We start from the raw sequence: 23945 nt of genomic DNA, 5'->3' as shown, positions 1-23945 counted from the left end.
CAGTAAAGACTAGCTGTTGTTATCATTAAAAAGACACAGGAAGGGATCACATTTGTCATGATCAGTTTTACCAGAGAGAAGGAACTTACTTTATGGTAACATTACGAGTCAGTTACAAAAGAAGGCGGCAAGCTCCCTGTACCCTGTGGCTATCACACCGCCTCCCAGATACCCTGGCACCATTGTTAAAAGAACCCTGGGAAACGAAGTACCCTGCCTGAGCAATGTTAAACTGTCTCCCTGGCTGAGGTTCCAAATATTTGAAAATAGTACAAGAAATGGCTCTGCGTATATTAAGTTCTAGGTAAGACAATACTGTGGTAAGTGAACTAAACAGAGATTAACCTGAAATTGGACTCTGATCCCCAAGGAAACAGGCCGGTGTCGCCCAGTCCTTACTGGCCCCACAGAAGAAAAACAAGCTTGTGTCTATGTCTATCTCAACTGTGATCTGGCTGGATATGATCTAAGCTTTGAACAGTGCCTAAGCGCATTTCAGATGCATAATATGTGTTTGATTAATATTAAGCAGGGAGCTTTGGGTTGGGGTGTGTACCCTAATACTGAGGAACTGACACAGGAAAATGAAGACCTAGGGTTTATAATCCTGCCTTTCTCTATTTTCTCATTTTAGTCAGACAAGTTTCCTTTTTTTGTTGGGTCCCTCTCAAATAATAGCAAAAAACTAATTAATTAATTAACAAATAAGTGGAAGGGGGAAGGTTGGTTATTCATAGTATTAAAGCATTCTTCAGTTTCAATCACTTGTTGCAGAGTTCCTTTTAAATTAAGACTCCCTCCCTCCCAGTGTGAAAATTCATAGCCCTCCCCAATCATGTGGTCCTCTCCATTACTCTACTCCTTAAGGAAAGGGAGGAGGAGGCGCAGTCGCCAATGAAAATTTCCTCATTAAGAACATCTAATGTTTATTTAAATGCTTTATAGTTTTCAAGCACTGTGGTCTTGTACCAGATGGTATAAATCATATACCTAGTTGAGAGGTGAGAAAAGCTACATCTAGTAATTGGTACGTGTGGAATCTGAACTCCGGATCTTTTCAGCCAAGTCCACTGGTTGGGAACCTGAAGCAGTGGCCCCATGCTCATACCCACTGGTTCTGTGCTGCATCTCCTCCCCACAGTAAGTTGGTTCTAGCCATCTTCCTCTTTCCTCCTCGATTAATTCTCATTCGTGCCTCATCTCATACAATTACCAAAAGGGAAAGACTTGAATGAACCAACATTCAGTCAACTGGTATTAATTGAATGTCAACTAGAAGTCAGACTTTTGAAGAGTTTTACAGAGAGAGAAACTTAATCTTCTTTGTCACTTAAAAAGACTATGGTGAGAGATTAATCACTTTTTCAGTTGCCACCAACGATCTAAAAAGAATATTCGCATATTAGACTTACTGGAGTTCCTTGCTAGATGTGTTCTGTCCCTGTTTGTAAATCTGGAAATAAACTTCAGGGGCTTGTATAAGAAAGCTAAGGCTTAGAAAATGTCTCTGCACAGACTTGGTAAGATTTCTAATTGTGCTATTGTAGAGCCTCATTTCTTAAATCACTTATTCAACATTAACTCATTGTACAAACTTGCATCTGCTAGGCTCTGGAGCTAAGAAATTGAGTTAGATGCAACAGTTCTGAGCCTGAAGGTCAGAGTTTAGGACAGGAAGACAGACCAGTGAACTGCTCTGAGCTCTCCAAGCCTACCCTACCACCCTCCAGGGGGGTTCTGAATGGTCAGGCCTCACAGCCCTCTGGGACAGAGGTGGACCCCAGCTGCCCCTACCCCATCTGTAGCCACACTGGCCTTTTCCTTTCATTTCTACAAGCTCCCCTCGCTCCCTCCCCGACTGGACTTCATGTAAGTCCTAGTTCCCTCAGCCTTTAAAGTTCACCAGGCCCTTCTTGGTTTACTTAAGCTCCCCCTCCTTTTAGCCCACAGCTACTGCTAGAATACCTCAGGGATCTTTTTTTTTTCTTTTTTTTTTAAGATGAGCCATCCTGCCGCCTGTTGGCAGCTCAGCAGCTGCTCAGCTTGGGCTGGGACTCGAACCGCTGTTGCTCAGAGCTCCCACTCTTGAGCGAGCTCTTAACCAACTGAGCCACTCGGCCCCAGGGAACTTTTTATGACTTGCAGATCTAATCACATTTCCCTATGACACCCTCTACCACTTTATCACATTTGTATTGTTACATGTACTTGTGTAATTGTTTAATATTTGATGATCTGTTCTCAGCTGCCTAAGATCCTGGAAGGGGTGGGAGCAGGTTTTAGATGTCAGTGCCTGGCACACAACAGTCCCTCCAGGAATGAAAAACGAACAGGCATGCAGAGGGTTGGTATATGGGCCCTCATTCCCACTTTTTGATTGCCTAGTAAGGCTGTCACTAAATCACTATGGGACCAGATTATGCATGAAGAGTTATATGCACAAAACAACAAAAACAAAAATTAACAGTCAGATGTGCCTGGACCTAAGCAGCCTGGGCTGTGCCTCTGTGGAGGGGGCAGGACCAGTGGATTAGCTTCATTAACACCAGGCCTCCTGGCTCCTATTTTAGCTCCTGTATGACACACTGAAATCTAAAGGTTGTTTGTCCCAAGTCCTGGGAGACTTTAAGCTGTCAGATAGCAGACATCCCATTATACTTAATGTTGTGGCCCCAGCACCTGGCTGTGCCTGTTACTTAACATAAGAGACACCAGAAAAAATAGACGTAGTAAATATTAGCTATTTCCAGCATTTATAAATATACCTGGAGGATGGGACAAAGTGGGAGACGTTATCCACAGCTAACTCTTGAAAGAAGACAAACACGATTTAAATGTTATCCACAGCTAACTTTTGAGTGAATACAACCACAGTTTTAAAAACAGGAAATTTTTCTTCTCCCTTTCCTCTGGAAAACAAACAAAAACAATAAAACCTCTTAATCAATGTCTTCACCTTTCTAGGTCTTCACTCTCTTCTCTCCCCTCACCTGACGGCCGAATTCTGGACATGTCTACTACAGTCACTGCAGGAACTCTGCACTAACTGCCATGCCTCCTGGCATTTCCTGACCAGGGGTGCAGCTTTGCTGAGGATGTATGGAGTTAGGGCCCCTGTCGCAGAGATGGTATTTAAGGTCCTCGTGGGGAAAGTCGCAGGATTTATAAACGGGGAGATCTTTGCCTGTTTCCATTCAAAGGCAGTTTAGCGGGGCACCAGCCATCCCACGCTCAGCCGGAGCACCAGTCTGCCGGCCCCGAGAAACCCGAGCCGCCTGTCTGCAGAGGCTCCGCCCCCGCCTCCCCTCCTCCGCCGCAACGGTCCCGGCGCGCACGCGCCGTGGCGCGCGCAAGGTGGCGCGCGCGGGGGCGGGGCGTGCGCGGGCCATCTAAATAGGGGCGGAGGGGGCGGCGCTGCTGTCCAGTCCGCGCGAGTGCCCGCAACTGTCTCCGCGTGGTGCGAGCGTAGAGCCTTGCTCTTTCCTTGGCTGCGGCGGCGGCGGCCGAAAGGAGTGGAGGCGAGCGGGTGGCGGGCTCCATGGAGAGCGGCGGACGCCCGGGCAAAGGCGGCGCTTCCTCCCTGGTACCTGGCCTCCAGTGACCGGCGCTCGCGACCTGCCCGGCCTCGGAGCGGCCGCCGGCTCCAGGACTTGACCGGCAGGCTTCGTTGCCCCTCCCGGGCCGCCGCCTCGCCTCCAGGTGCCCCTGCGCCCGACTCGCCCTCATCCCCATTTCCCGGCGGAGTGGCGGCGGCCGGGCCATCGCAGCGGCGGCCGGAGCAACAGCGGCAGCAAGAGCCCGCCTCTATGATGAAGTTCAAGCCCAACCAGACGCGGACTTATGACCGCGAGGGCTTCAAGAAGCGGGCGGCGTGCCTGTGCTTCCGGAGTGAGCAGGAGGACGAGGTGAGGGAGGCCGGCGCGCGCTGTGCCCTCGGCGGGGGCGCCGGGCAGGCCGAGGCGTGTGTGTGGGGGGGGCCCTTGCCTTCCCTCTCCCCTTCCCCGCCGGCCCCTCTGTCGGGCTGTGGGGCCGGGAGGGATTAGCCCCCTCCCCCTCCTTCCTTCCCTCCCTCCCTCCCTCCTTCCTTCCTTTCTTTCCCTTGGTTGATAGAGGAGACAAAGGGGCTCGCCCTGCCCAACGTTCTCCAACAGGATCGTCGTGAAGACGGGAGGCCGATGCGCCTCCTCGCCCCCGGGAAGGCCCGGGGCTGTATAGGTCGCGCCTAGCCGGAGTCACCATCTTAACATGCGAGTTGCGCGTCCACGCCAGATAAACCTTCAGTGCTAATAGAGAGGGTAGAAATGGCGTGAGTGTTGCAGCCCAAGCTCCTCTGCCTCTGTTACATTTTCCTTCCATGTTAGAGCAGTTCGCGGTTTCGGATTAAATCTAGGCAGGTTTGTGGAATAGCCAAACAGTCCCCGTGCCTTAAGATACAAGCCCATTCGGTCTAGTTCTGGCAGTTCCACTTTTAAGCGGGTCCTTTAACTTACAATCACTTGTCATAATTATACTAGATTTTTAAAAAATAAAAGGCCTCCTTTTAAAGTTTTCTGACTGCAGAAAAACGGTTAGTGGAAAGTGTGGAATAACGCCAGAAGGGAGAAGATGGACTAGAGATGGTCGAAGTTGCCATTTTCAGACAGTAATCTCTAGCTGCCAGCATATTTATCAAAGCTCCTTTACTTTGCTGTGTTTGGCTTGACATCTGGAGAGGAGCAGTCTTTCTTGTTCTAAGAGTAAGCAGTCGCTCTTCTGTAATTTATCCTTCTGCGTTGGGTTGATAGTGAGACCCTTGAGGTTTTCCTGGAGAGCAGTTTTTACTTATTTCAGTTACATTTACTTAATTTAAAAATGGCTCACTGTTTTAAAATTGCTTAGGGCAATAATGGTTGGTAGCCAGTGAAAATCTTTTAGCAATGCCACTCCTAAAATGATTAGACGGGGAAGAAATTAACATTCTGATTTAGTTGTGCTTCCATAACCATCTGTGTCCAATAAGATAGCAGGCTGAAGCTGGAGAGGGGAATTTCATGGCTTCTTATTGCTAGTCCCTGTAGTTAGGTGAGGATGACATAGTTTACACTCAGTTCTTAGTATGCTAACAAAAATCAAAATGTGTTCTTAAAACTCTTTGTCTTTGTTTTTGAAAAAAAACCAAGCTCTTCAGTGGTGCTCACTGCTCAGCTGGCAGGCTTTTAAATGTTAAACCTAAATTTTGAAGGAGTGTTCAGAGGAATTGGTCTATGAGCTGGGCCTACTTAGGAAAGCTAGAAAGTAGTAGAGGAGAGGTTTCTAATTTACAAAGTAACAAAGTCTACAAGCAATGAGTGCATTGTATTAAAAAAAAAAATTAGAACTAGGTCCTTGAGGGAAGGAGCTCATTAGGACAGAGCAAACTTTTGAATATAAAAGAATGTAATAGCCAAACGTGATCAAGATAGGTCAAGGATCTTGTCTGATATGCTCACTATTGTGTAATCACATTCTTAGTTGAGTGCTTACCATATGGGAGGGCACTGCCTGAAGACCTTTAAGTTTGTTACATTTAATCCTCTTAGTGCTGGTTTATAGGTGAGGAGACTGTTGCAGAGCATAAGTACTTTGCCCAAATGACATAATTAGGAAGTGGTAGAGTCAGAATTCAGGATCTGGTCCCTGCTCCTGATGCTGGGCTCTTGGCAGAGGGCCCAGCCCACAGCAATTGGGTGCACACTGTTTGCTGAATGAGTGAGATTTTGTGAGGCTGAGCTTGGCAACCTTTCTTCAAGGAGTGACTTTGAAGTCTTGCCATAACTTGAACTTGGAATTCAGGCTTTGTAAAACACAGGTTCTCAGGGGAAAATGGGAGGAAGTTGAAATGGTCCAAATTGTGTGAATGGTAAAGCAAAGTCTGAGAACTTCAGAAATTGCCTTAGCAGATAAGAGTTTTTTCTGTACTTGGAAATTGTTTATACTGTAATAAATGCTAAATTAGCCCCTAGCTGAGTCAAAAGACTAGTGTCATTAGATAAAACGCAGTAAGGAGCAAGATTTAGAAAATTTATTAGTTAAATCCGTTACATAAAACTTTGTAAATATGATAATCTCTGGGTTGAGAAACCCAGTGAATCTGTTAGAGAATATGCCCTGAGGGAAAGCTCTGAATTCTCTAAAATGCACAACCAAGTTGAATGTCTGGTGTAGTTGTGTATAGTTGGGGCTCCTTCTGTTTTTACGATAATTATAGAATGAACCCTATTAGCTTTCCTGGATGTCTTGGTGCTTTGCTATGAATTTGATCTATTCTGTTGAAATTACATTCCTAGCTTTCCAAGGATAGGATACAAACCAGCTTGAAACCCGCCTCTCTTTAGGTGAGATTTTATTTCCCCCTACTGGGTTAAGAATACCTAGATCCTGGTTGGGAGATTTAAATATATGTTTTATTTTAGTATGAAATGTTTAGAGTGTAATTTGAAAAAGAATAGATAGTAATTGCTGTTTGAGCCCCAAAAGCTGTGCAGTGCTCTGATCTAGCTGTGCCTACAACTGAAGGCTTTCTCAGCCCTTACTTTCAGACAGGTTGTTGTAGGCAAGAAGGTTGTCCTATAGCAAGTCTGTATCTTTTGGGGGTGGTTTTATATATTTTCCCATTTTATGTTTTGCTGCCCTGTGAGCTACATAATAAACACTAGCATTTGTGTAGGAAGAAATTGGGCAGCAGAAGTAACTTATCAAGGTCACAGAAGCTGGCAGATCTTTGAGCCCAGGTCCTTTATTTCTAAATCTCATGTTCATTTATTTAATCCTCTCTTCAGCTAGTTATTTCTGGGGGGAACTACCCTTAGTTTTGGCAATTGGGCTTCTAGGCAAGCCCACAAGTTCATATCCCATAGAGTAGCTGGGCACTGTGCTTGTGCAGTGCATTCACAAAAGCTAACTGAAAATGGATTCTGTTGAGCATATTTTTGTGTTTGACAGTTTTAACAGGGATGCAAAGATGAAGAGTGTCAGCTCCCAAGGAACCTATTCCATAGCAGGAGGTTAGATAAATGACTGACATAAAGGGAAATAAAAAAGTAAGGTGAAAGTATCATCAGGTGCTCCAGGTTTAAGATCCAGTGTGAGACATTTGGAGTTGGGGTCCGGTGAATGGGAAGGGAAGCACTAAGCATCCCAAGCAGAGCAAGAGCTGGCTGTGGTCTGGTTGGGTTGCAGCTTAGGATAACATAGAACAAATGGTAGTTGAAGTTTAGGAATAACAGCAAAATATTGGGTTGTCGGAAAAGTCATGACGCATTTTTGCAACAAAAAACATAGAAAAATACGTCATGACTTTTCCGACAACCCAATAGGAGAGAGTGCTAAAGGGAGAAATAGAATGACTTGATCCTGGGTGGGATCCTGACAAAACAGTCATAAGAACTGACCACTATTCTTCCATTTGGACTTAGTGCTGTAGTTAGCTTTTCAGCTCCCTGAGCCAGGGGCTGCCTTCTACAGATGGTGCTAAATGCCAAATGTATGTCCCTGAAACGTCTGAGTTCTACAAAATGATTCACTGAAACTAAGACTTGGTGGGACTCTACTTGAGTCTCAAAACCTCTGGGACTCTAAAACTGGACCTCTAATAAACAAAACAATCCTGATAACAAATATCAGTACAATTAAATCTCCACTAGCATTTTTACACTTAGAATCAATAAGCAGTCCCACCTTTTCAGACATATTTTCTGGGGCTCATACTTCCTCAGAGATTTAAGTCCTTGGTACTTGCTTCAAATTGAGGCCACTTTCATCAAAATTAAATAAATACCTAAAGGTAGCCTTTTCTAAACACAGGGAAATTTCTTAGCACAGGAGAATGTCACCAACTGCTACAGCTGTGCCTGCACATCTCCCGGACCTAAAGAAGGACTTCCTTGGCCAGTCAGGCTGCCACTTCCCTCAAGGGAAGGCACATCTGTAGAATTTGCATCTGTTTTTTTCTTAGGGTCTTGGTATATCACTAGGGCCTTCTCTAATTGTGTAAAAGCTTACCCCATCATTTCAAAACATTGACATGCTGGAAGAAAACGGCATAATCAACCCCAATTACCATTATTGGTGCACATCGATCTACCAATCCCATATAATATAATTTGGGTTAAACACATTTTTGCAGAATGAACTGTTGTTTCTGATCCTCCTCTAGCATTGTACCTCTGTAGTCAAAAAGTAGTACTGATTTGCTTTGTAATAGCAGGAGGTGGCTGGTCAGTGGATATAATAACCATTGTTGTATAGGTTACATTATGATCTTTTAAAATGTCTGTGTGCATTGTGGGTGTTTTTGATGTGCTGCTGGCCTAATTTTGGCTAAATGCTGACAGAACACTTAACTATGGTGGAGGGTGGTTTTAACCATTCATGCTGTTCTGGTTCATAATAATGAGAGAAGAACGAGCAACCACCCCGAAACAGCTTCTAAATAGCTACAATTCACAAAATAACTCCTCATTCTTAGATTTAGGGATCACTTAAGGGGTTCTCTGGAGAGTTAACAACGTTTTTACTGGGAAGAAGTGATCATCTGTAGTGGCTAGTTTTTAGAGGCAGACAGTGACCTAGAGCAGCAGTTAAAAGAAAAAGAGTAAAAGCTGAAGCCCAGGGCAATCGGGGCCCCTTGGTGTAGGGGACTAACAGTCCCATGTCCTTCCAGCTTCTGAAGCTATCACTGAATTACGTAGACCTTGAACAGCATTTCTTACATGTGCTTTTCTGAACTAGCACTTAAGTTTCCAATTTAAAACCAAATCTTTATCTACAGGACATCATGTAGTGTACCTGCTCTTACACATCCCCAAGTGAGGAGGTTTTGTTGGGCAATATAGGGTATAGAATCTATACTACAGATTATTCCAATTCACAGACAACCTTCATTCAGTATGACTCGGGGGTGGTTCCAAGGTGAGCACTATCACTACTCAAAATGAGAAATACTTCTATTCCAAATGTTTAAAACATTAGGTTTCTACAGGATGGCTCAGCTTAAAAAAAAACATTAGGTTTCTAAGAAAAAGACAAGTGTGAGAAATAACTTGTCAACAATGCCAGGTAAATGGTGTTTTGTTATGACAGTTGTCCCATACATGGAAAGAGGGATAAGGTCTGATAGAGTAGGAGGAGGAATGCTTATATGAAAGTGGTCAGGTTGAATCAAGGAAGAACAGCATTGTTTTTGGGGTTTGAGTATGATTCCAGTCGAATTCTGCAACCTGGTGGGTTGACTGGCCTCCTTTTCATAAATCCTTCCTTTAGTCTCAGTTCTGGCTTATCTGGAACATTGAATGTCTACTTTTATCTCTGTCATCTGGTCACTAATGTGACAGACTGTCATCTTTTTGGATATACAAAATTTAATATACCCAGAAAGGTAGTTGAAAAGGAATTTGAAAACCTACGACTGACCATGTATGGATCTGTCAGCTGTTGGTGTATCCTCTTACTGAATAAGCTTTTACACCCTATCTTTGTTACTCCAATAATACCATTTTTAGAGCATTAATTAGCATGCTAATGCTATATTATAGGTCCTAGTAGATTGGGAATGTTATAGAAATGTTAAGATAGCTTTGAGGGGGTGGAGGGAGGTTGAATAATAATGCTCTGGGATGTGGTTCTGTAGGTTTACAATCTTCCAGTGTGTTGGAGTGGTTTTAATTGTCCTTGTCTCTGCTTATGCTACTCACATTCATTACTTCTACCCTGGCAGACCCATGCCATAGTTCTGTCTACTCCTGTCTGTGGAGTATATCCCTCAGTTCTTGCTCTTTCTTCATTACCACCCTCCCCTTGCCCTCTGCCCCCCACACAAATGTGGCCTCATTTGACCTCCAGATGAAGTACTCAAGACCAGTAGGCAAGTACTTAATGAAACATACTGGTTTTCAAATCTGTGCCATCATCATAGACTTAATTATCAAATCTCTTAAGCTAGGAGTTTAGACGATGATCATTTCTGTATCACAGGTATTAATGACTCATTTAAATTAATCATTTTTTGGAAAGATGCATTTCAAGTTAATGTTTTGATCAAATTTAATCATTTTGGGATGTCAACACATGATAAGTTCTTGGTTTTAGTGAAATCATTTGTCCAAAACTTCTATAGATCTGTTATCTTGAGGTTTTCTAAATAGTAATATATGAAGGGAGATGTTGAACCATGCAGAGGTCCCATGTCACTGGGAGATGTCACTGGAAGAGATGTGTAGTCATATGCTAATGATGTCCTATAGATAAAGATTTGGCTTTAAATTGGAAACTTAAGTGTTAGTTCAGAAAAGCAGACACAGACTATACTACTGGGTTTTTCAACATTATTAACCTTAAGTAATTTAGTTCTTATCTTGGACAAATGGGAATATAACAGTCATTGACCTAGATCCATGACACTGAGTTTCATTTTTTCAGGCTCAAACATTATGAATATCAACGGTTTTGAAATTCCCTGTTTACTAAATGAAGAGGTACTTTTTTGGTGACTAGCCACCTGCACCATTCTGTCCCATTATGAAAGTAATCAAGGAATTTGTTTAGAGAGCATAGAATTTTGTAGTAAGAAATTTCCTCCAGGCGATAGAAACCAGATTATTCCTCACCCAGGCCTGCTGACCAGGGTAGAGGCCTCCAACTCTTGAGTCAAGACCACCAATGGTTAGTCACCGTTTACTTTCCCCTTGATGCAAGATGTAATGCTTTTGTAAACATTTTTACTTTAACTTAAAAACTTACATTCATTTGCCAGTCTTAATATATAGAGCCATAGCTTTTGAATAACCACAAATGCTTGGTAAGCCTCCTTTTTGAATAAAATACAAAGGTGAAATCTGATTTGCAGTTTCACTTTGTTTAAAGTAGATTCTGAACTTAGAGACCCTTGCAGGATCTTTCCGGATTTTTTTATTACTTTTTTCCAATCTTTTATAGTAGCCTCCACACTTAATTTGATAGCAGATTTTAATAACCCACCTTTAATAAATCTTTGCAGAGTCTTTTGGATAATTCCTTTCTGTCCTCACTTCATCATTAACTTCCAGTAATTAATAAAACAAGTACATACGGCAAAATTTGGGGAACAAGCTTAATTCTTGGTAAGCTGATTCTCCTCAATTGGCGGGAAAGCAGAAGAGCTGGTCATTGCCAACAGTGAGTGCTTCGGCCAAAATCTAAGATATTTCATACTCATTAACACTTAATCCTATAAGGATAGTTACTTTTACAGATGATGAAACCGGGGCACTAAAAGGTAGATTATTAGCCCATCATTGTGTGCATCAAGGAATGAAACACATCTTGGTTATGGTCTTCTATACAGTTACAAACACCTTCAAGTTCAAACTTGTGTTTTCCAAATTTTGGCAGGTTTGCGTATTCTGGCTCTTTCGTTTCTGATTTTGATATGTAAGCCCTATTTACTAATACTTTAGAAAGGTTAAATTTAAGACCTTACATTTCATTTTACCAAAATTGCTGTATTTGGATTTGGTGATACCCTCAGTGTCAGCCATTAGTATTTTAGCAAAGGCTTTGTTAACCATTGTGTTGACAATGTACAGTGCTTTTCTCTCAATTCACTACTCATTGTTCTGCCGGTTATTTCCTTGAAGGAATAATGCTGGTGGAAAGAATAATCCTATTCAGGTCCAGAATGAGAGAAACAGTGTTCAGACCCCTTGAACATTCATGGATCACTGCTCTGTGGTGATGGTGTGTCCACAGGCAAAGGTGTGCTGTTTCGTTTTCATATTCAGGAGGTTATGTGCATAAATGGGCATTACCATGGTTTCCGGGGTTTGGGGGGAAGGCTGAGTTCCTGGCAGCTCACTCAGGTAGGTGAGTCCAGTGCTTTCTGTGAGCTCTTCAGGGCCAGCAGGTCCTTTGGCATAAGGAGGGAGCTGGGCAGATAGAACTACTGGCATGTGCATCTAAAAGTGAGGACCCACAGCAGGGATTAAACTTTGCTCCAAATTGGTTAATTTATCTGATAAGAGCTATTCACTTGAAGGCATTTTATAAGATGGATATGTAATAATTGTTTCAGGTACAATTTTGAGCTTCCAGGATTTGCTGTGATAATATAGTTTACGTTTTTAAAAGTGTACATTTCACGCTTAATGCTGTTCTCAATCCAGGGTCTGCAGACTGTTCCTGTAAAGGGCCGGATAACATTTTAGGATTTGCAGGCTGTTTAGTCCCTGTCAGAACCACTTAACTCTGCTGTTGTAGCTCAAAACATTTAGAGACAATATGTCAAAAATGAATGAGAGTGACTGGATTCTCATAAAATTTTATTTATGGACATTGCAATTTGAATTTCATTATTTAAAAAATATAAACACCATTTTTAGCTCACAGACTGTACAAAAACAGGCAGTAGCTTGCCGACCCTGTCCTAGATCATAAATTGTAGCTGTTTGTTATCCAAATGGAGCGGCTTTAGATCATTTATATAGGTTTGGAATACGAAGGGTGCCTCTTTCCATCTAATCTTAAGTATAAATAAAAGAGGAATTCTCTATTTGGTACCCAGCATTGGCTTTACATGAATTTCCCTATTCCTCCCTCACAGCATCTGTTATCCTGCAAGCATTCTTACATTTTATAGGTGAAGGAATAGGGCAACCTGCTTGTGGTCACATATCCTTAAACTTGGAATAGTAAGATTCTATAACTAAAGAATAATGGATGTGACCACCAACCTCAGTACATACAGCTCCGGGGCTAGTAAACTAAGTTTGTGCTTTTATCCTTTGTTACTGTCCCAGAGTTAGCGAGTTTTACTCATTGAATCTGGTAGTTTAAATAATTTCATTGGTAAGAATTATCTAGTAATGAGATCTTGTTATTGTTGAATTCTGAATTCAGAGTGTTTACAAAAGCTAGCAACTGCTTTTCTGTGGTATAATGTGATACCTCTTATAATTTTACGGGTTAACCTAGACATGATTTACAACCTGGTAAGTAGTGTTTACTGGGTTTGAGATGCTGCTTATATGCACAGCACTGCTTCTGGCAGTTGACGGTTACGGTGGGTCTTGCAGGTACTGTTGGTGAGCAGCAGTCGGTACCCAGACCAATGGATTGTCCCAGGAGGAGGAATGGAGCCCGAGGAGGAACCTGGCGGTGCTGCCGTGAGGGAGGTTTATGAAGAGGTGAGACGAACAGTCGTTTTTTTGTTCTTTTCACACAGACTGTATTTTGGGATTTTACCGGATAGTCTTCTGGTTCATAAACAAGGCTGCATACACTGAGGAGAAGGCGAGAACACAAGCAGGTCACATGGGTACCTTTTTGTTGCCTAGTTCAACATTTTTAAGCATGTGACTATAGCTAGCATTTTGCTAAGCACGTGTTTTTCTAACGGGTAAAAGAGCTAATATCAATATGGAAGCTGCCCTGAATTGTATAACAGACAGTAAGTCTGGTAAGTGATCGATATATAACAATATACAACCCCAGAGCTAGGTTAGTATCACACTGAGCAAGAACAGAGACACTAATCAGGTGCTGTGATTCTTTTTCAAATGAATAAGAAGCAAATTGCTTTTATTTTACTTGTTTTGTTTGGAAGTTCAGTAAAATGGGGTGCACGTACATGCACAAAAGCACATGTCTTGCTTGTCTTCTTACACTTGATGACATACAACTTGCTTTTACTCACAGGCAAAACCGTATGGATTAAGGCCTTAAAAAGTTCCTGAAATGGGAAACCAGTGCTAAAGCTCTCACTGGGCCTTGATGTGTATCTAGTCAGAAAGGTTTCATGGAGATGGGTCTTGAAGGATGCACGGCTTCCTGAGGGAAAAACACATTGCAGATAGAGAAGACAGCATGTACAGTTAGTTCACAGTATGGCTTTGAATGGGGGTGGGGGGGTGCACACTGAAGTTCCAGTCAGTCCTTTACAGTATTAGGGCAAAATAAGGCGGACTGTGCAGTAGAAGGGCAACACAAAGAAGTGAGCCTCCCGAGGCATGTGAACCAAGTCAGATAGGCCTTTAAGTATGAAAGGGGAAGGGAAGAGTATATATCAGTTCACAGAGAAAAGTGTTTTCATTTAGGAAGTTAGTCCCAAATTTGTAGAAAGTCTCATTTTTGGTCAGTCCTTACCATTTCTTATAAAATAAATGACAATAAGTCTGATCAACAGGACATTGCATGTGAAGCAGATGAAAATCACGTGTTGTCACAAACCACAGGCTGTGAGCCTTAGCACAGCCGGAAAAAGGTCACAGAAGCAGGCTTGGTACAGGGGCCTAGTGTTTAGATTCAAAAATTGAAATAGCCAGAAAGTAATTTTCATACCAACTTTGTTATGAAAAGGTAAGATTTTTACATTTCATTTTTTTCCAATAGGCTGGAGTCAAAGGAAAATTAGGCAGACTCCTGGGCATATTTGAGGTGAGTTACAAAGTAATCCTTGGTTTGCTGATAAGAGAATTCGTGATTCCTTCCTAACCAGCCAGTCTGGCAGCAGCATGAACTAGACATTGCTCTAAAACTGTCAGTAGGCAGGGAGGGAAGCAAAAATGTCTTAACCCTCCTATACCATCAGTTACATGCAGCGTTATGGATGGTACTCTGACAATAAAGGGGAATTGATGTAGAAAGATTTACCTCTTGATTCACTGCATACTTTTTAGGTATAGACTTTAGGAGGTACAGTCTCTTGTGGATACTGTCGGGCACATATTCCCACATAACTAAACAATACACACTGTGACTGTCCTTAAAGGGCTGTGTGAGGGAGGATCCAAAGCTCAGATCCATGGAACAGATGCGGAAAGCTTTGAATTCTCTTGTGTATAATCCCTCATTACTGAATGCAGAATAGAATTTGTGGAAAGGGAATTTGGAAGGAGGAGGTATTCTATGGAATGTGGGGAGAACTGAATTTGGGGTCATGAGACCCATGCTAGTCTCAGAGATTTTCATCCAACATTCAGCCTCCATCCATGGTATACCACACATTGTGAATTTTTTTTCAAGATCTTTAAGGGCTAGCTCTGCCCTTCTGGTAGAACCATGTAAATTTGACTTTTGAGCCCTTTTACAGGACTTCAGAAAAAATTCTAATTAAACAAAACTTGGTAGAATTGATTCCCAGAACACAGTTAATTGTTAAGTTCTTGAGATTACTGTTCAAACTTTTCCAGGATTCAGCACTTGCTTTACATAGTTAAATAGCACCATCTCCTGGTTAAACTAAACATATTGCAAGTTTTCTGTAATTCAAAGTAGCCATGGTACAAATAGCTCATTTGTTAGTATGCTGACAGGATTTTTGAAGAAAACTTTTCACAGTATAAATAAAGTTTATATAACACTGGAAGTTAATAGTATTAAACGCTTTTACTACTTAATTTTCATAGAATACTATTTAAATCATTGTAACTTTCCCCTTAGAAAATTAGAATTGTGCTGCTCGTTCACCCTGGTGATTTCGATGCATTTGTGAACATAGCATAATAAAGGTATTTGCCAGGCATAGCGAGAAGACAACAAATTCTTAAAAATAACGAACAATAATGTTTTATGTGAGAGGGGCCTCCAGTTTATTGCTATTCTTATTCCTTTCCAAAGACAAGACATATTTTGAATGAGTGGATTACTCAGGCTATTTGTGGTGGGAAGAATTGGGGCCATTATCTATAGTTGTAGACAGCGACCCAGGTTAACTTGAGCTGTGATGAAGGTGAGCAGCCCCTTCATCTTGAGGCCAACTTGTTTAATTTTGGACCTAAAGACGAGTAGGTAGCAGCTTTAATATGGGTTAAATTGAGTTTGAACATATAGGACTAAAAATATCCCAGAATTGGATCTACCCAGGCATTCTCAACCTTGGCTGTGTACAGTTCATCTGGAAGCTTTTAAAATACCTCACCTCAAACTAACTGAATTGGTGTCTCTTAAAAAACCATCCCTCCTGGGTGATGGCGTGGATGCCAAGGTTGAGGAGCCCTCCTCTAGGTTAGCAGGGCTGTGCTTTGTGTGCGCATCTTGGGGACCTCTAAGGATTGTTCTGAACGGACTGGGTCGCGAGGGAAGCACTTTTCCATACCGGTGAAAGGCTATGGGGATTAGCCCCAGGGGACAGCGGGACCTGGGATAAAAATGACAGGAATGCAATTCTTTTAATAGACATTCCATTCCAATGTTAAGATTTTATGAAAATTACCTGTCTGATGGGCAGAAATCAAAGTTCTAAACGTTTAGTATTGGGAGCTAATTTCACCATGTTAGATGCTTTGTCTTACATATTAAACTCACTTCTGTGCTGGATTATACAACTGAGTATACTTGCCTACATTGGCTAATCAGCAGGCTGCCACAACTGAATTTTTTTCCTCAAAAATGTGTACACAGCTAGCTCCTGTAGATTAAAATGCTTTCCTTTTTATATTCAAGCAGAACCAAGACCGAAAGCACAGAACGTATGTTTATGTTCTTACGGTCACGGAAATATTAGAAGATTGGGAAGATTCTGTTAATATCGGTAAGTTCCTTTTCTTTTGCTGTCTGAATTCTCTTAATTCAAATACTGCACACTTATATCCAATTTTCATATAAATTATCTTTGGTTACCTTTCTTTTAGAGAAGGGAAGATTATATATATATATATATATATATATATGTTATGTGTGTGTATATATATATATGTATGTATGTGTGTGTGTGTGTGTGTGTGTGTGTGTGTGTGTGTGTGTGTGTGTATATATATATATATATATATGATAGCTCCACATTTGAACTATTTCAAAATTCTTCTCCAACATATTTGTCTGAGCTATTCCAGAAAAAGTCATTATGGGAGAAGAGTGAGGGGCACTGTTAACAGGGTATGGCTTACTTTCGACTCTATTTTATAGTGACCAATGTCATTACTGTTTTCTTAGGAAGGAAGAGAGAGTGGTTCAAAGTAGAAGATGCCATCAAAGTTCTTCAGTGTCATAAGCCTGTACATGCAGAGTACCTGGAAAAACTAAAGCTGGGTTGTTCTCCATCGAATGGAAATGCTACAGTCCCTTCCCTCCCAGATAATAACACCTTGTTTGTAACTGCTGCACAGACGTCTGGCTTGCCATCTAGTGTAAGATAGAGAGCATGGTGGGGGCCTCTCCCACCATGTGCAGTCTCACAGGGAGGGGCTGATTGTCCTTGGCAAACATCTGAATGACGTTTGCAAACTGTCTGAATTTGCCGTGCAGGGTTTTCAAACAATTTGCCTGTTTTTCAGATGCTTTCAAATCTTTTTTTTTAATAGTGTAAAATATTTTAATAAGCCAAAGCCATGTGGATTTTTTTTTTTAGATGCCTTAACTGTGCCCCCGCCCCACCCTACTCTCCATGTTATTTTGGTTGTCGTTTTTTCACAGCATTTTTTCCAGCTTTTTGTCCATTTAACATCAGTCTGGTTTTTTGTCAGATCAATTTGTGGATATATTTTACCCCTAAATTCTTCTCTCATTTACAGCGTTAACATATTCAACAAACGTATTCAACAAATCCTTTTGTTCTGGGAGTTTCCAAAAATAATTCTTGGTATTAAAAAAATCCATACATACAACTTAAACAATTTCATAAATAATTAAACATAAGAACATTAATAAAAATACATTTCAGAATGAAAAAAAAATCCATCCATCTAAAAATTTGTTTCATAGGATCACAATTTTAACTCATAAATTCCAGATTTGGATTCTTCCTGTATGGTCCAATAACCATTTTGACAAAGGACTTCATTTGCTATTTTCAGGAATTTATCAATTCATTTGTCTCAATTTTTACAACTGGTATTAATATCACTAGCTACATACATGGCCAATTCCCCTATAACTCAATAGTCGTTTAACAAAATTTTAACTCTGTAGAGTTGGTGATTTCTAGGGTGATTTCTATTATTGTAAGCAAAACATGTAGCAAATACATCTTATCATGGAAACTGTATTCGTGGAATTTGAGTTAGCAGGCAGTTGCCAATTTCCTTTATCCATAATCTCTTTATACGGAATACCTGAGAACCGTATTTTCCTCAATGTAAATTGCTTTCAAAATGTATTTTCAGCTTTTGAGTTTAGTGACACCTCTTTAGTTAAATTTGCTGGTTACCAATAACCACAGAGGCTGGAGTCTAACCTCAAATGCCAGTCAGTGGCGACTGCATCACAATTAAAATGGCCTTGCTGCTCAGCTGTTACAGACTTAGATTGTTAGGGCACCTTAGATTGTCTCACCTTTTACAAATTGTCAGTAGGTACTATTTATCATACAACTAATTTGGGGGGCACTGGAACATACCTGAACTAAGAATTATTTTGTCTTTTACTTGTCTTTATACTTACTAAAATCAAGAATCCTATCTAAAATACATAAGTACCTTCTTGAAACTCCTGCACTTCCCCAAAGGTCAAAAACAAGATAGGAGGAGAAACCTTTGAATAAGACATGGGGTGGGGGACGAGGACAAGATCATTCTATATGGAGACATTAGCTTTTTGTAAATAATTGTAACTGGTTAGTAATAAAGTAGAAAATAAGTATAGTTATACATTTGTTCTACAAATTATTAACCTTTAAAAATATATGTGCTGCTAAAAATAGAGTGCTGTTACACTTAACGAAAATTGGTGCCACTGTTTTAAAAATGAGATCTTGTGCCATAAATGCAGCTGAACTAAATGTAAACATTAATTCACAATTAATGCTGTCAAAGGAATGAGTAATTTAACCAATGACATTTCATTCTAAATTATGTAGTGTGACCAAACATGGTCATCTGAAATTTTCTATTTTTGTTTGTACAGAGGTTATGTATTTTGGGTGTTTTTTAAAAAAGAAAACATTTTAAAACCCACAGATTGACACTTTGTATCTCTATCTTCAATGGACTAAGATTTTTTTTCTCAGTAATCTCTGAAGTTTCTTTAAATTACATACTTAACACAGCAGAGGAACTGGATTGTTTTTGTATATAAGACTGTGTCCACCTGAAATGCTGTCTCAAGTACTTGGGGTGGGGGGGCGGGGAGGATCTTGTACATGACATTCTTAGAGTTAATAATGCATGAATTTATTTTATAAACTCTTGGACTATGTATTTGACCTGTAAAATATGTACAGTATTATGTCAGCCATCTCTTAAAAGTGAGCCTATAAATATTGTTGTATAATTTTCTGTGGTCAGAAACATTTGGACGTAGTGCCACTGGGTCAGGATTTTCTTCAGTGCCATTTAGCAAACCAACTGTCTTTAGTCTATGCAACTAGCAAAAGTTTGTATAATGCAACAGAAAACTTTACGTCACACTTTAAATTTCAAAAGATTTCTTCATTATTGTTCTGGAACCCAGGTTAGCCAAATTAGAGGAAAGTCCCTAATGAAATTTATTTCTGTTAAGAGAAAAAGCCTCCCTTTTCAGTCTCAAGAGTTAAATCTACTACGATAAAGTGTCTACTATCTCAACGCTCCAAAGTTTACAGTGTTTGGACTGTCATTTGTGCTTTCTGTGGGGTAGTTGGATAAAATTGGGCAGCTAAAAGTTCCAGTCCCATGTGCCTCCTAAATAAAAATAAGTTTGTAAATTGACTTGCGGACACAAAGTAGCAACTATCCTGTATGTTCATTGTTGGCTTTTTTTTTTTGTAAACAGGTGAAATTTTCCAACCAGGCACATGCCATTCAGTTTTCTGTTGTTGATCACAATTGTATAAAGCAGCAAAAGTGAGGGGGGGATGATTGTTGTATACACTCAGAATTGCTTTGCATGGTCTCATTGGAGATTATTGGTGTAAGAATCTTGACTTTTTTTATATTTGGAAACATCAAATAAAAGTGGAAATAAACTTTTTTTTTTTTTTTTTTAAACATAAGACTGTCCAAGTGAAAACTTGTCTGGCGTTCCACAGTAACATTACTCTTCTCCCATTGATGGTCATGTTATCTCAGTAGCAGTACATTTATATCACACACTTCCAGTTTATGGTCCTTACTAGTGGAATTTGCCAGGTTGAAAGGAAATGCTCCCCAGGTGTTGCCAGCACTCTCCCAATGGGTATTTCTCATCTTAGCAGTCGAACGGTGTACCTCTGTGGTTGTCTGCTCTTCCCCCTTTCTAATGGGGTTGCGTGTTGTTTTAATAATTTTCAAGACCTCTTGACTGATGCTGTTTTGTTGTAATGTGTTGCAGATGCTCCCTACACTACCATCACTTTAATTATTGCATCTCCATTTAGAGGGGTAACTGGCTCCAGGCACCCTGACTGCCGTTAGATGTCCTCAAAATATCGTTTGCCTAAAACCAACTTTAGAATCCTCACATAAAAGTTCTACTCAAATCGCATTTCAGTTGTAGGAAAAGAGAAAGGTAGGCATTTTCAAGTGTTGTTTTCACATTGAAATACAAGAATTCTCTACAGGTTTAAGCAGAATTTTGTAGACAAAGTGACAGAACTAAACATTAGCTGAGTTTATTAAAATGTAATGTTTAATGAATTGGTTATAGTTGGACTGTTGCTGTGAAGTTGATTTTGTCTCGTTTCTAACCAACACTGTTTCATAAATTAATATTTTAGTTGTCACACTGTAAGCTTCAGTGTTGACCAATAGTTGCACAGTCAGTGTCTGCTTTATGCCTAGCATTGATGCTATAGCACAAGTTTCCAACCTCAAGGAGCTTACATTTAGTGGAGTAGAGAGGTGACTTAGCTAGGTGTATTTATTTACACATTAGAAGTTCCTAAAATGTCTCTCAAGCGTTTTTTTTCTTTCTACACTTACATGCACCACCTTCAAAAGCAACATTTAAAAATAATGATCCCCCACCAAATACTCCATGTGGAGCTGTAGCAAAAATTAGACTGAAAAGTGATCTTATCCTTGGTGTTCCTCTTTCCCTTATTTTTAATACCTTTCTGACTAGTGCCATTGGCTAAATTCTAGCATTAAGGTGAGAAGGCCCTAAGGCCTATCAAATTTACTCAAAGGCTCCATGTCTTTTTGCTAGAAACTAGTCTTAAAATCCTCTATTTGATGTGATTTCAACTATCCCCAAAGTTACTCTTCCCAATGTGTGGAATACTACCCCCTGAACATCACATTTCCTGGTTCTTATTAAACACAAGTCCAGACATGTACAAAAGTATTGGAAGTCTTCTGCTTTTCTCAGCGTGTACTCAAATTCACTCAAGTTAGTGAAGTGATACTTTATTTGGCCATCAGTGTGTATCAAGAAACTTAAACATACCTTTTGATCGAGTAATTATACTAGAAATCTGGAATGTGGACAAAGATTTATGTTCCAAGATACGGCAACTTAAAGTAGTAAGGCATGGACATAAAGTGCCCATGCCTAAAGGGGTAATGGTTAACTAGTAAATACAAGGGAATGTTATATGACATAAAATATAACTTTTTCACCTAACAATTCCACTTCTGGGAATCTAGTCATACTTCTAGAATCTAGAAATACTTCGGCAAGTTGCACAAAATATGGTCAAAGATGTGTATTGCAGGATTTATAAAACTGGCATCAATTTAAATTACAAATAGGGAGGTGAAATCATCATGGTCATCCAGTCAATAGATACTGCTACCAAAGAAAACGCTGCCACAGGTGGAGGTCCTTTCAATAACGCTGACTGAAAAAAGCAGAACACTATACAACATTCTCTCCTAAAGGTCACCTTTTAAAAAGAAGCCCATATTTTAGATTTTTAAAAAACTTGTGTAATTTTAATTTTAAAATGAACGTTCTGAGAAATTTTCAATGTGAGAATGTTTGATAATCGGATAAAAAAAATTGGACTTGATAAACGCTCAATCTGTACATAACTTATCAAAATATGTATATGTTACCATCCAAGGGTCATGGGTAAAATGGAAACCTGCAGAAATATTTCCTCGAATTATTACACTAACAGTAATATACCACTTTTTAAAAGGGGAAGTAGAGACATTTGGCTCTAACACTTAAGCAGTGAGTCATCAGTCAATCACTGCCCAAGGGAAGCAAGCTCAACCTACAGGCCCAAACCCAGTCCCAGCTTGTTTGTACAGCCCGCACACGTAGAATGGTTTTTACATTCAGTGGTTATAAAAAAAGTACTTTGTGACATGAAAATTAAAATTTTATCAGAGCACAGAAGCCTATTCATTTAAATTGTTTATGGATACTTTCTCACTACGACGACAGAATGCAGTAATTTACTCTAGACAGATCCATGGCCTGAAAAAGCTCAAAATATTTACTGTTTTAGATGAAAAAGACTGCAAGAATGTGGCCGTACTCCCTTGGTTACCCACAGTCCTAATGCTTCTTGCCAGAACTTAAGGAAAACACCAAGTTCAAATCTAGTGCAACAACCTATCACGTCTAAGCTGCTTTTGACAAATTGGAGTAACTCTTGAGTAGTCCTTCGAACAGAAGCCAGAATACTTTGTAAAGTTGCTAGGTTATAATGAAATTTAAGATTGGGATTTACTAATCTAGATCATGGAACTATTTCAAAAGGAGTCATGTGATGGGTTCTCAAGAATGGATCAGGAGTGTGTAAAAAGTAAACACACTAGTTATTCTACGTGGTGGGGACACGAAGTTACTGCTTCTAAAACATGTTTTGTCCTAGAGATATGAAGATCAGCAGAGGAAAAAGTGTTAAAGCTCCTTAATGAGCACCTTATAAAATGTACTTTTTTTACAAGACAATGGGATTTCAGTTGTTGCTCTGCTACCAGAGACAATAAGCAAGGTCTAAATATTCAGGCAACTACTATATGCTTCTATAATCAGTCAGAAACTTAAACATTTGCATAGTCCTTAGAGGTTCTGTTTGGTGGCAAGTCTATGTTCACTTGAGATGCCACACCAACAGGTACATGTGAAATGCGATCAGCAGAAGGGTAGCAAAGACCAAATTGGGGAAAGGAGGGAGGATCCAAACTCTTCGCGTTGAGTTCTACACTTAGGAAAAATTTTAGTCCAACTCGCAGTTTTGCAGCCAATGGGAACTGGCCCAATTTGTAACAAAGCTGTGGCAAAGCCAACTCTTGGCACCAATCCTCCCAATTTCCAACCACAGTGATAAAATGGAAATTAGTGCAGGGGGTATAGTTAAGAAAACAGACAAAGTATCACCAGTCTTGGTGGTGGATTAGATTTTTATTCTTTGTATTTCTTTCACGTTATTACATTCAACATGTTTTGCTTTGTGATCATTAAGTCATTTAAAAAATAAGCCCCTGGTATATATAATTCCTTAAACTAAGCAGCATGCTAAATAGCTAAATGAAATGTTGCCCTCCACCCCAAAATACATTTCCACGGAAATACATTTTTCTTAAATAGACTTGAGGAATTAGCTGCTCTGTAATTCATGGCTGCTCCCCACCCAGCTTTTCTAGGTGTTTATTTTTAAACTTTTGTTACTGCAACAGAAATTGATGTGGCTAGGTAGCCAAATGATTCCTGGACCGTCAAAAAGAAAACTAAAGCCGATTCCTATCATTCCCATGACACCATTTGGTTCCATTTAGCTAAAATTGTGTTTGGTGTCTTATCGAATACCAGATTTCCTTTCCCACACTCCCCTTTCACAGTGCTAAACCACAGACCTCTGGCTTTTGTATTGATTTGTATTGCATCTTATTTTTAAACGCTTCTGAATTTTTGTATTAAAGTATATTCTTGTTCTAGAGCAGGATTTAAGTTCTACACTTTCAGGTCTTATTAGGCTGCCTCTGAGAAGACTAAAATAACTATTATGGAAGCAAACAGCAAAGTAGATTACAACAAAATTTAAAAATCAAATAACAGCTATCAACACCTAAGGGTTTCAGCAAAGCTCATGAATGGCCACAGCTGACTTTCAAGAAGCCACTTATCAATATTTGTATCCTTTTCCTCTCCCAGGCCTTGGCATGTGC

The 23945-nt window shown here is 40.2% G+C and overlaps 1 protein-coding gene across 2 annotated transcripts; it reads left to right on the top strand.

The window, feature by feature from the left end:
* Positions 1-3425: 3425 nt before the first annotated feature.
* NUDT4 (nudix hydrolase 4) lies at positions 3426-19870 on the top strand. 2 transcript variants are annotated; one of them, XM_019661270.1, is made up of 5 exons: positions 3426-3905; positions 13065-13175; positions 14380-14424; positions 16432-16519; positions 16921-19870. In XM_019661270.1, exons 1-5 carry the CDS (start codon positions 3807-3809, stop codon positions 17121-17123), a joined length of 546 nt encoding a protein of 181 aa, XP_019516815.1. In that variant the 5' UTR covers positions 3426-3806; the 3' UTR covers positions 17124-19870. The 2 variants fall into 2 exon arrangements, with proteins under 2 accessions (XP_019516815.1, XP_019516816.1); XM_019661271.1 differs by having other exon boundaries at positions 3427-3905; positions 16435-16519.
* The last annotated feature ends 4075 nt before the right edge of the window (positions 19871-23945 follow it).

The sequence above is a fragment of the Hipposideros armiger genome, unplaced genomic scaffold (assembly GCF_001890085.2).
Source record: "Hipposideros armiger isolate ML-2016 unplaced genomic scaffold, ASM189008v1 scaffold_342, whole genome shotgun sequence".
Classification (NCBI taxonomy): domain Eukaryota; kingdom Metazoa; phylum Chordata; class Mammalia; order Chiroptera; family Hipposideridae; genus Hipposideros; species Hipposideros armiger.
The sequence above is the reverse complement of the archived record's forward strand: the minus strand, read 5'-3'. Positions and strand labels throughout refer to the sequence as shown.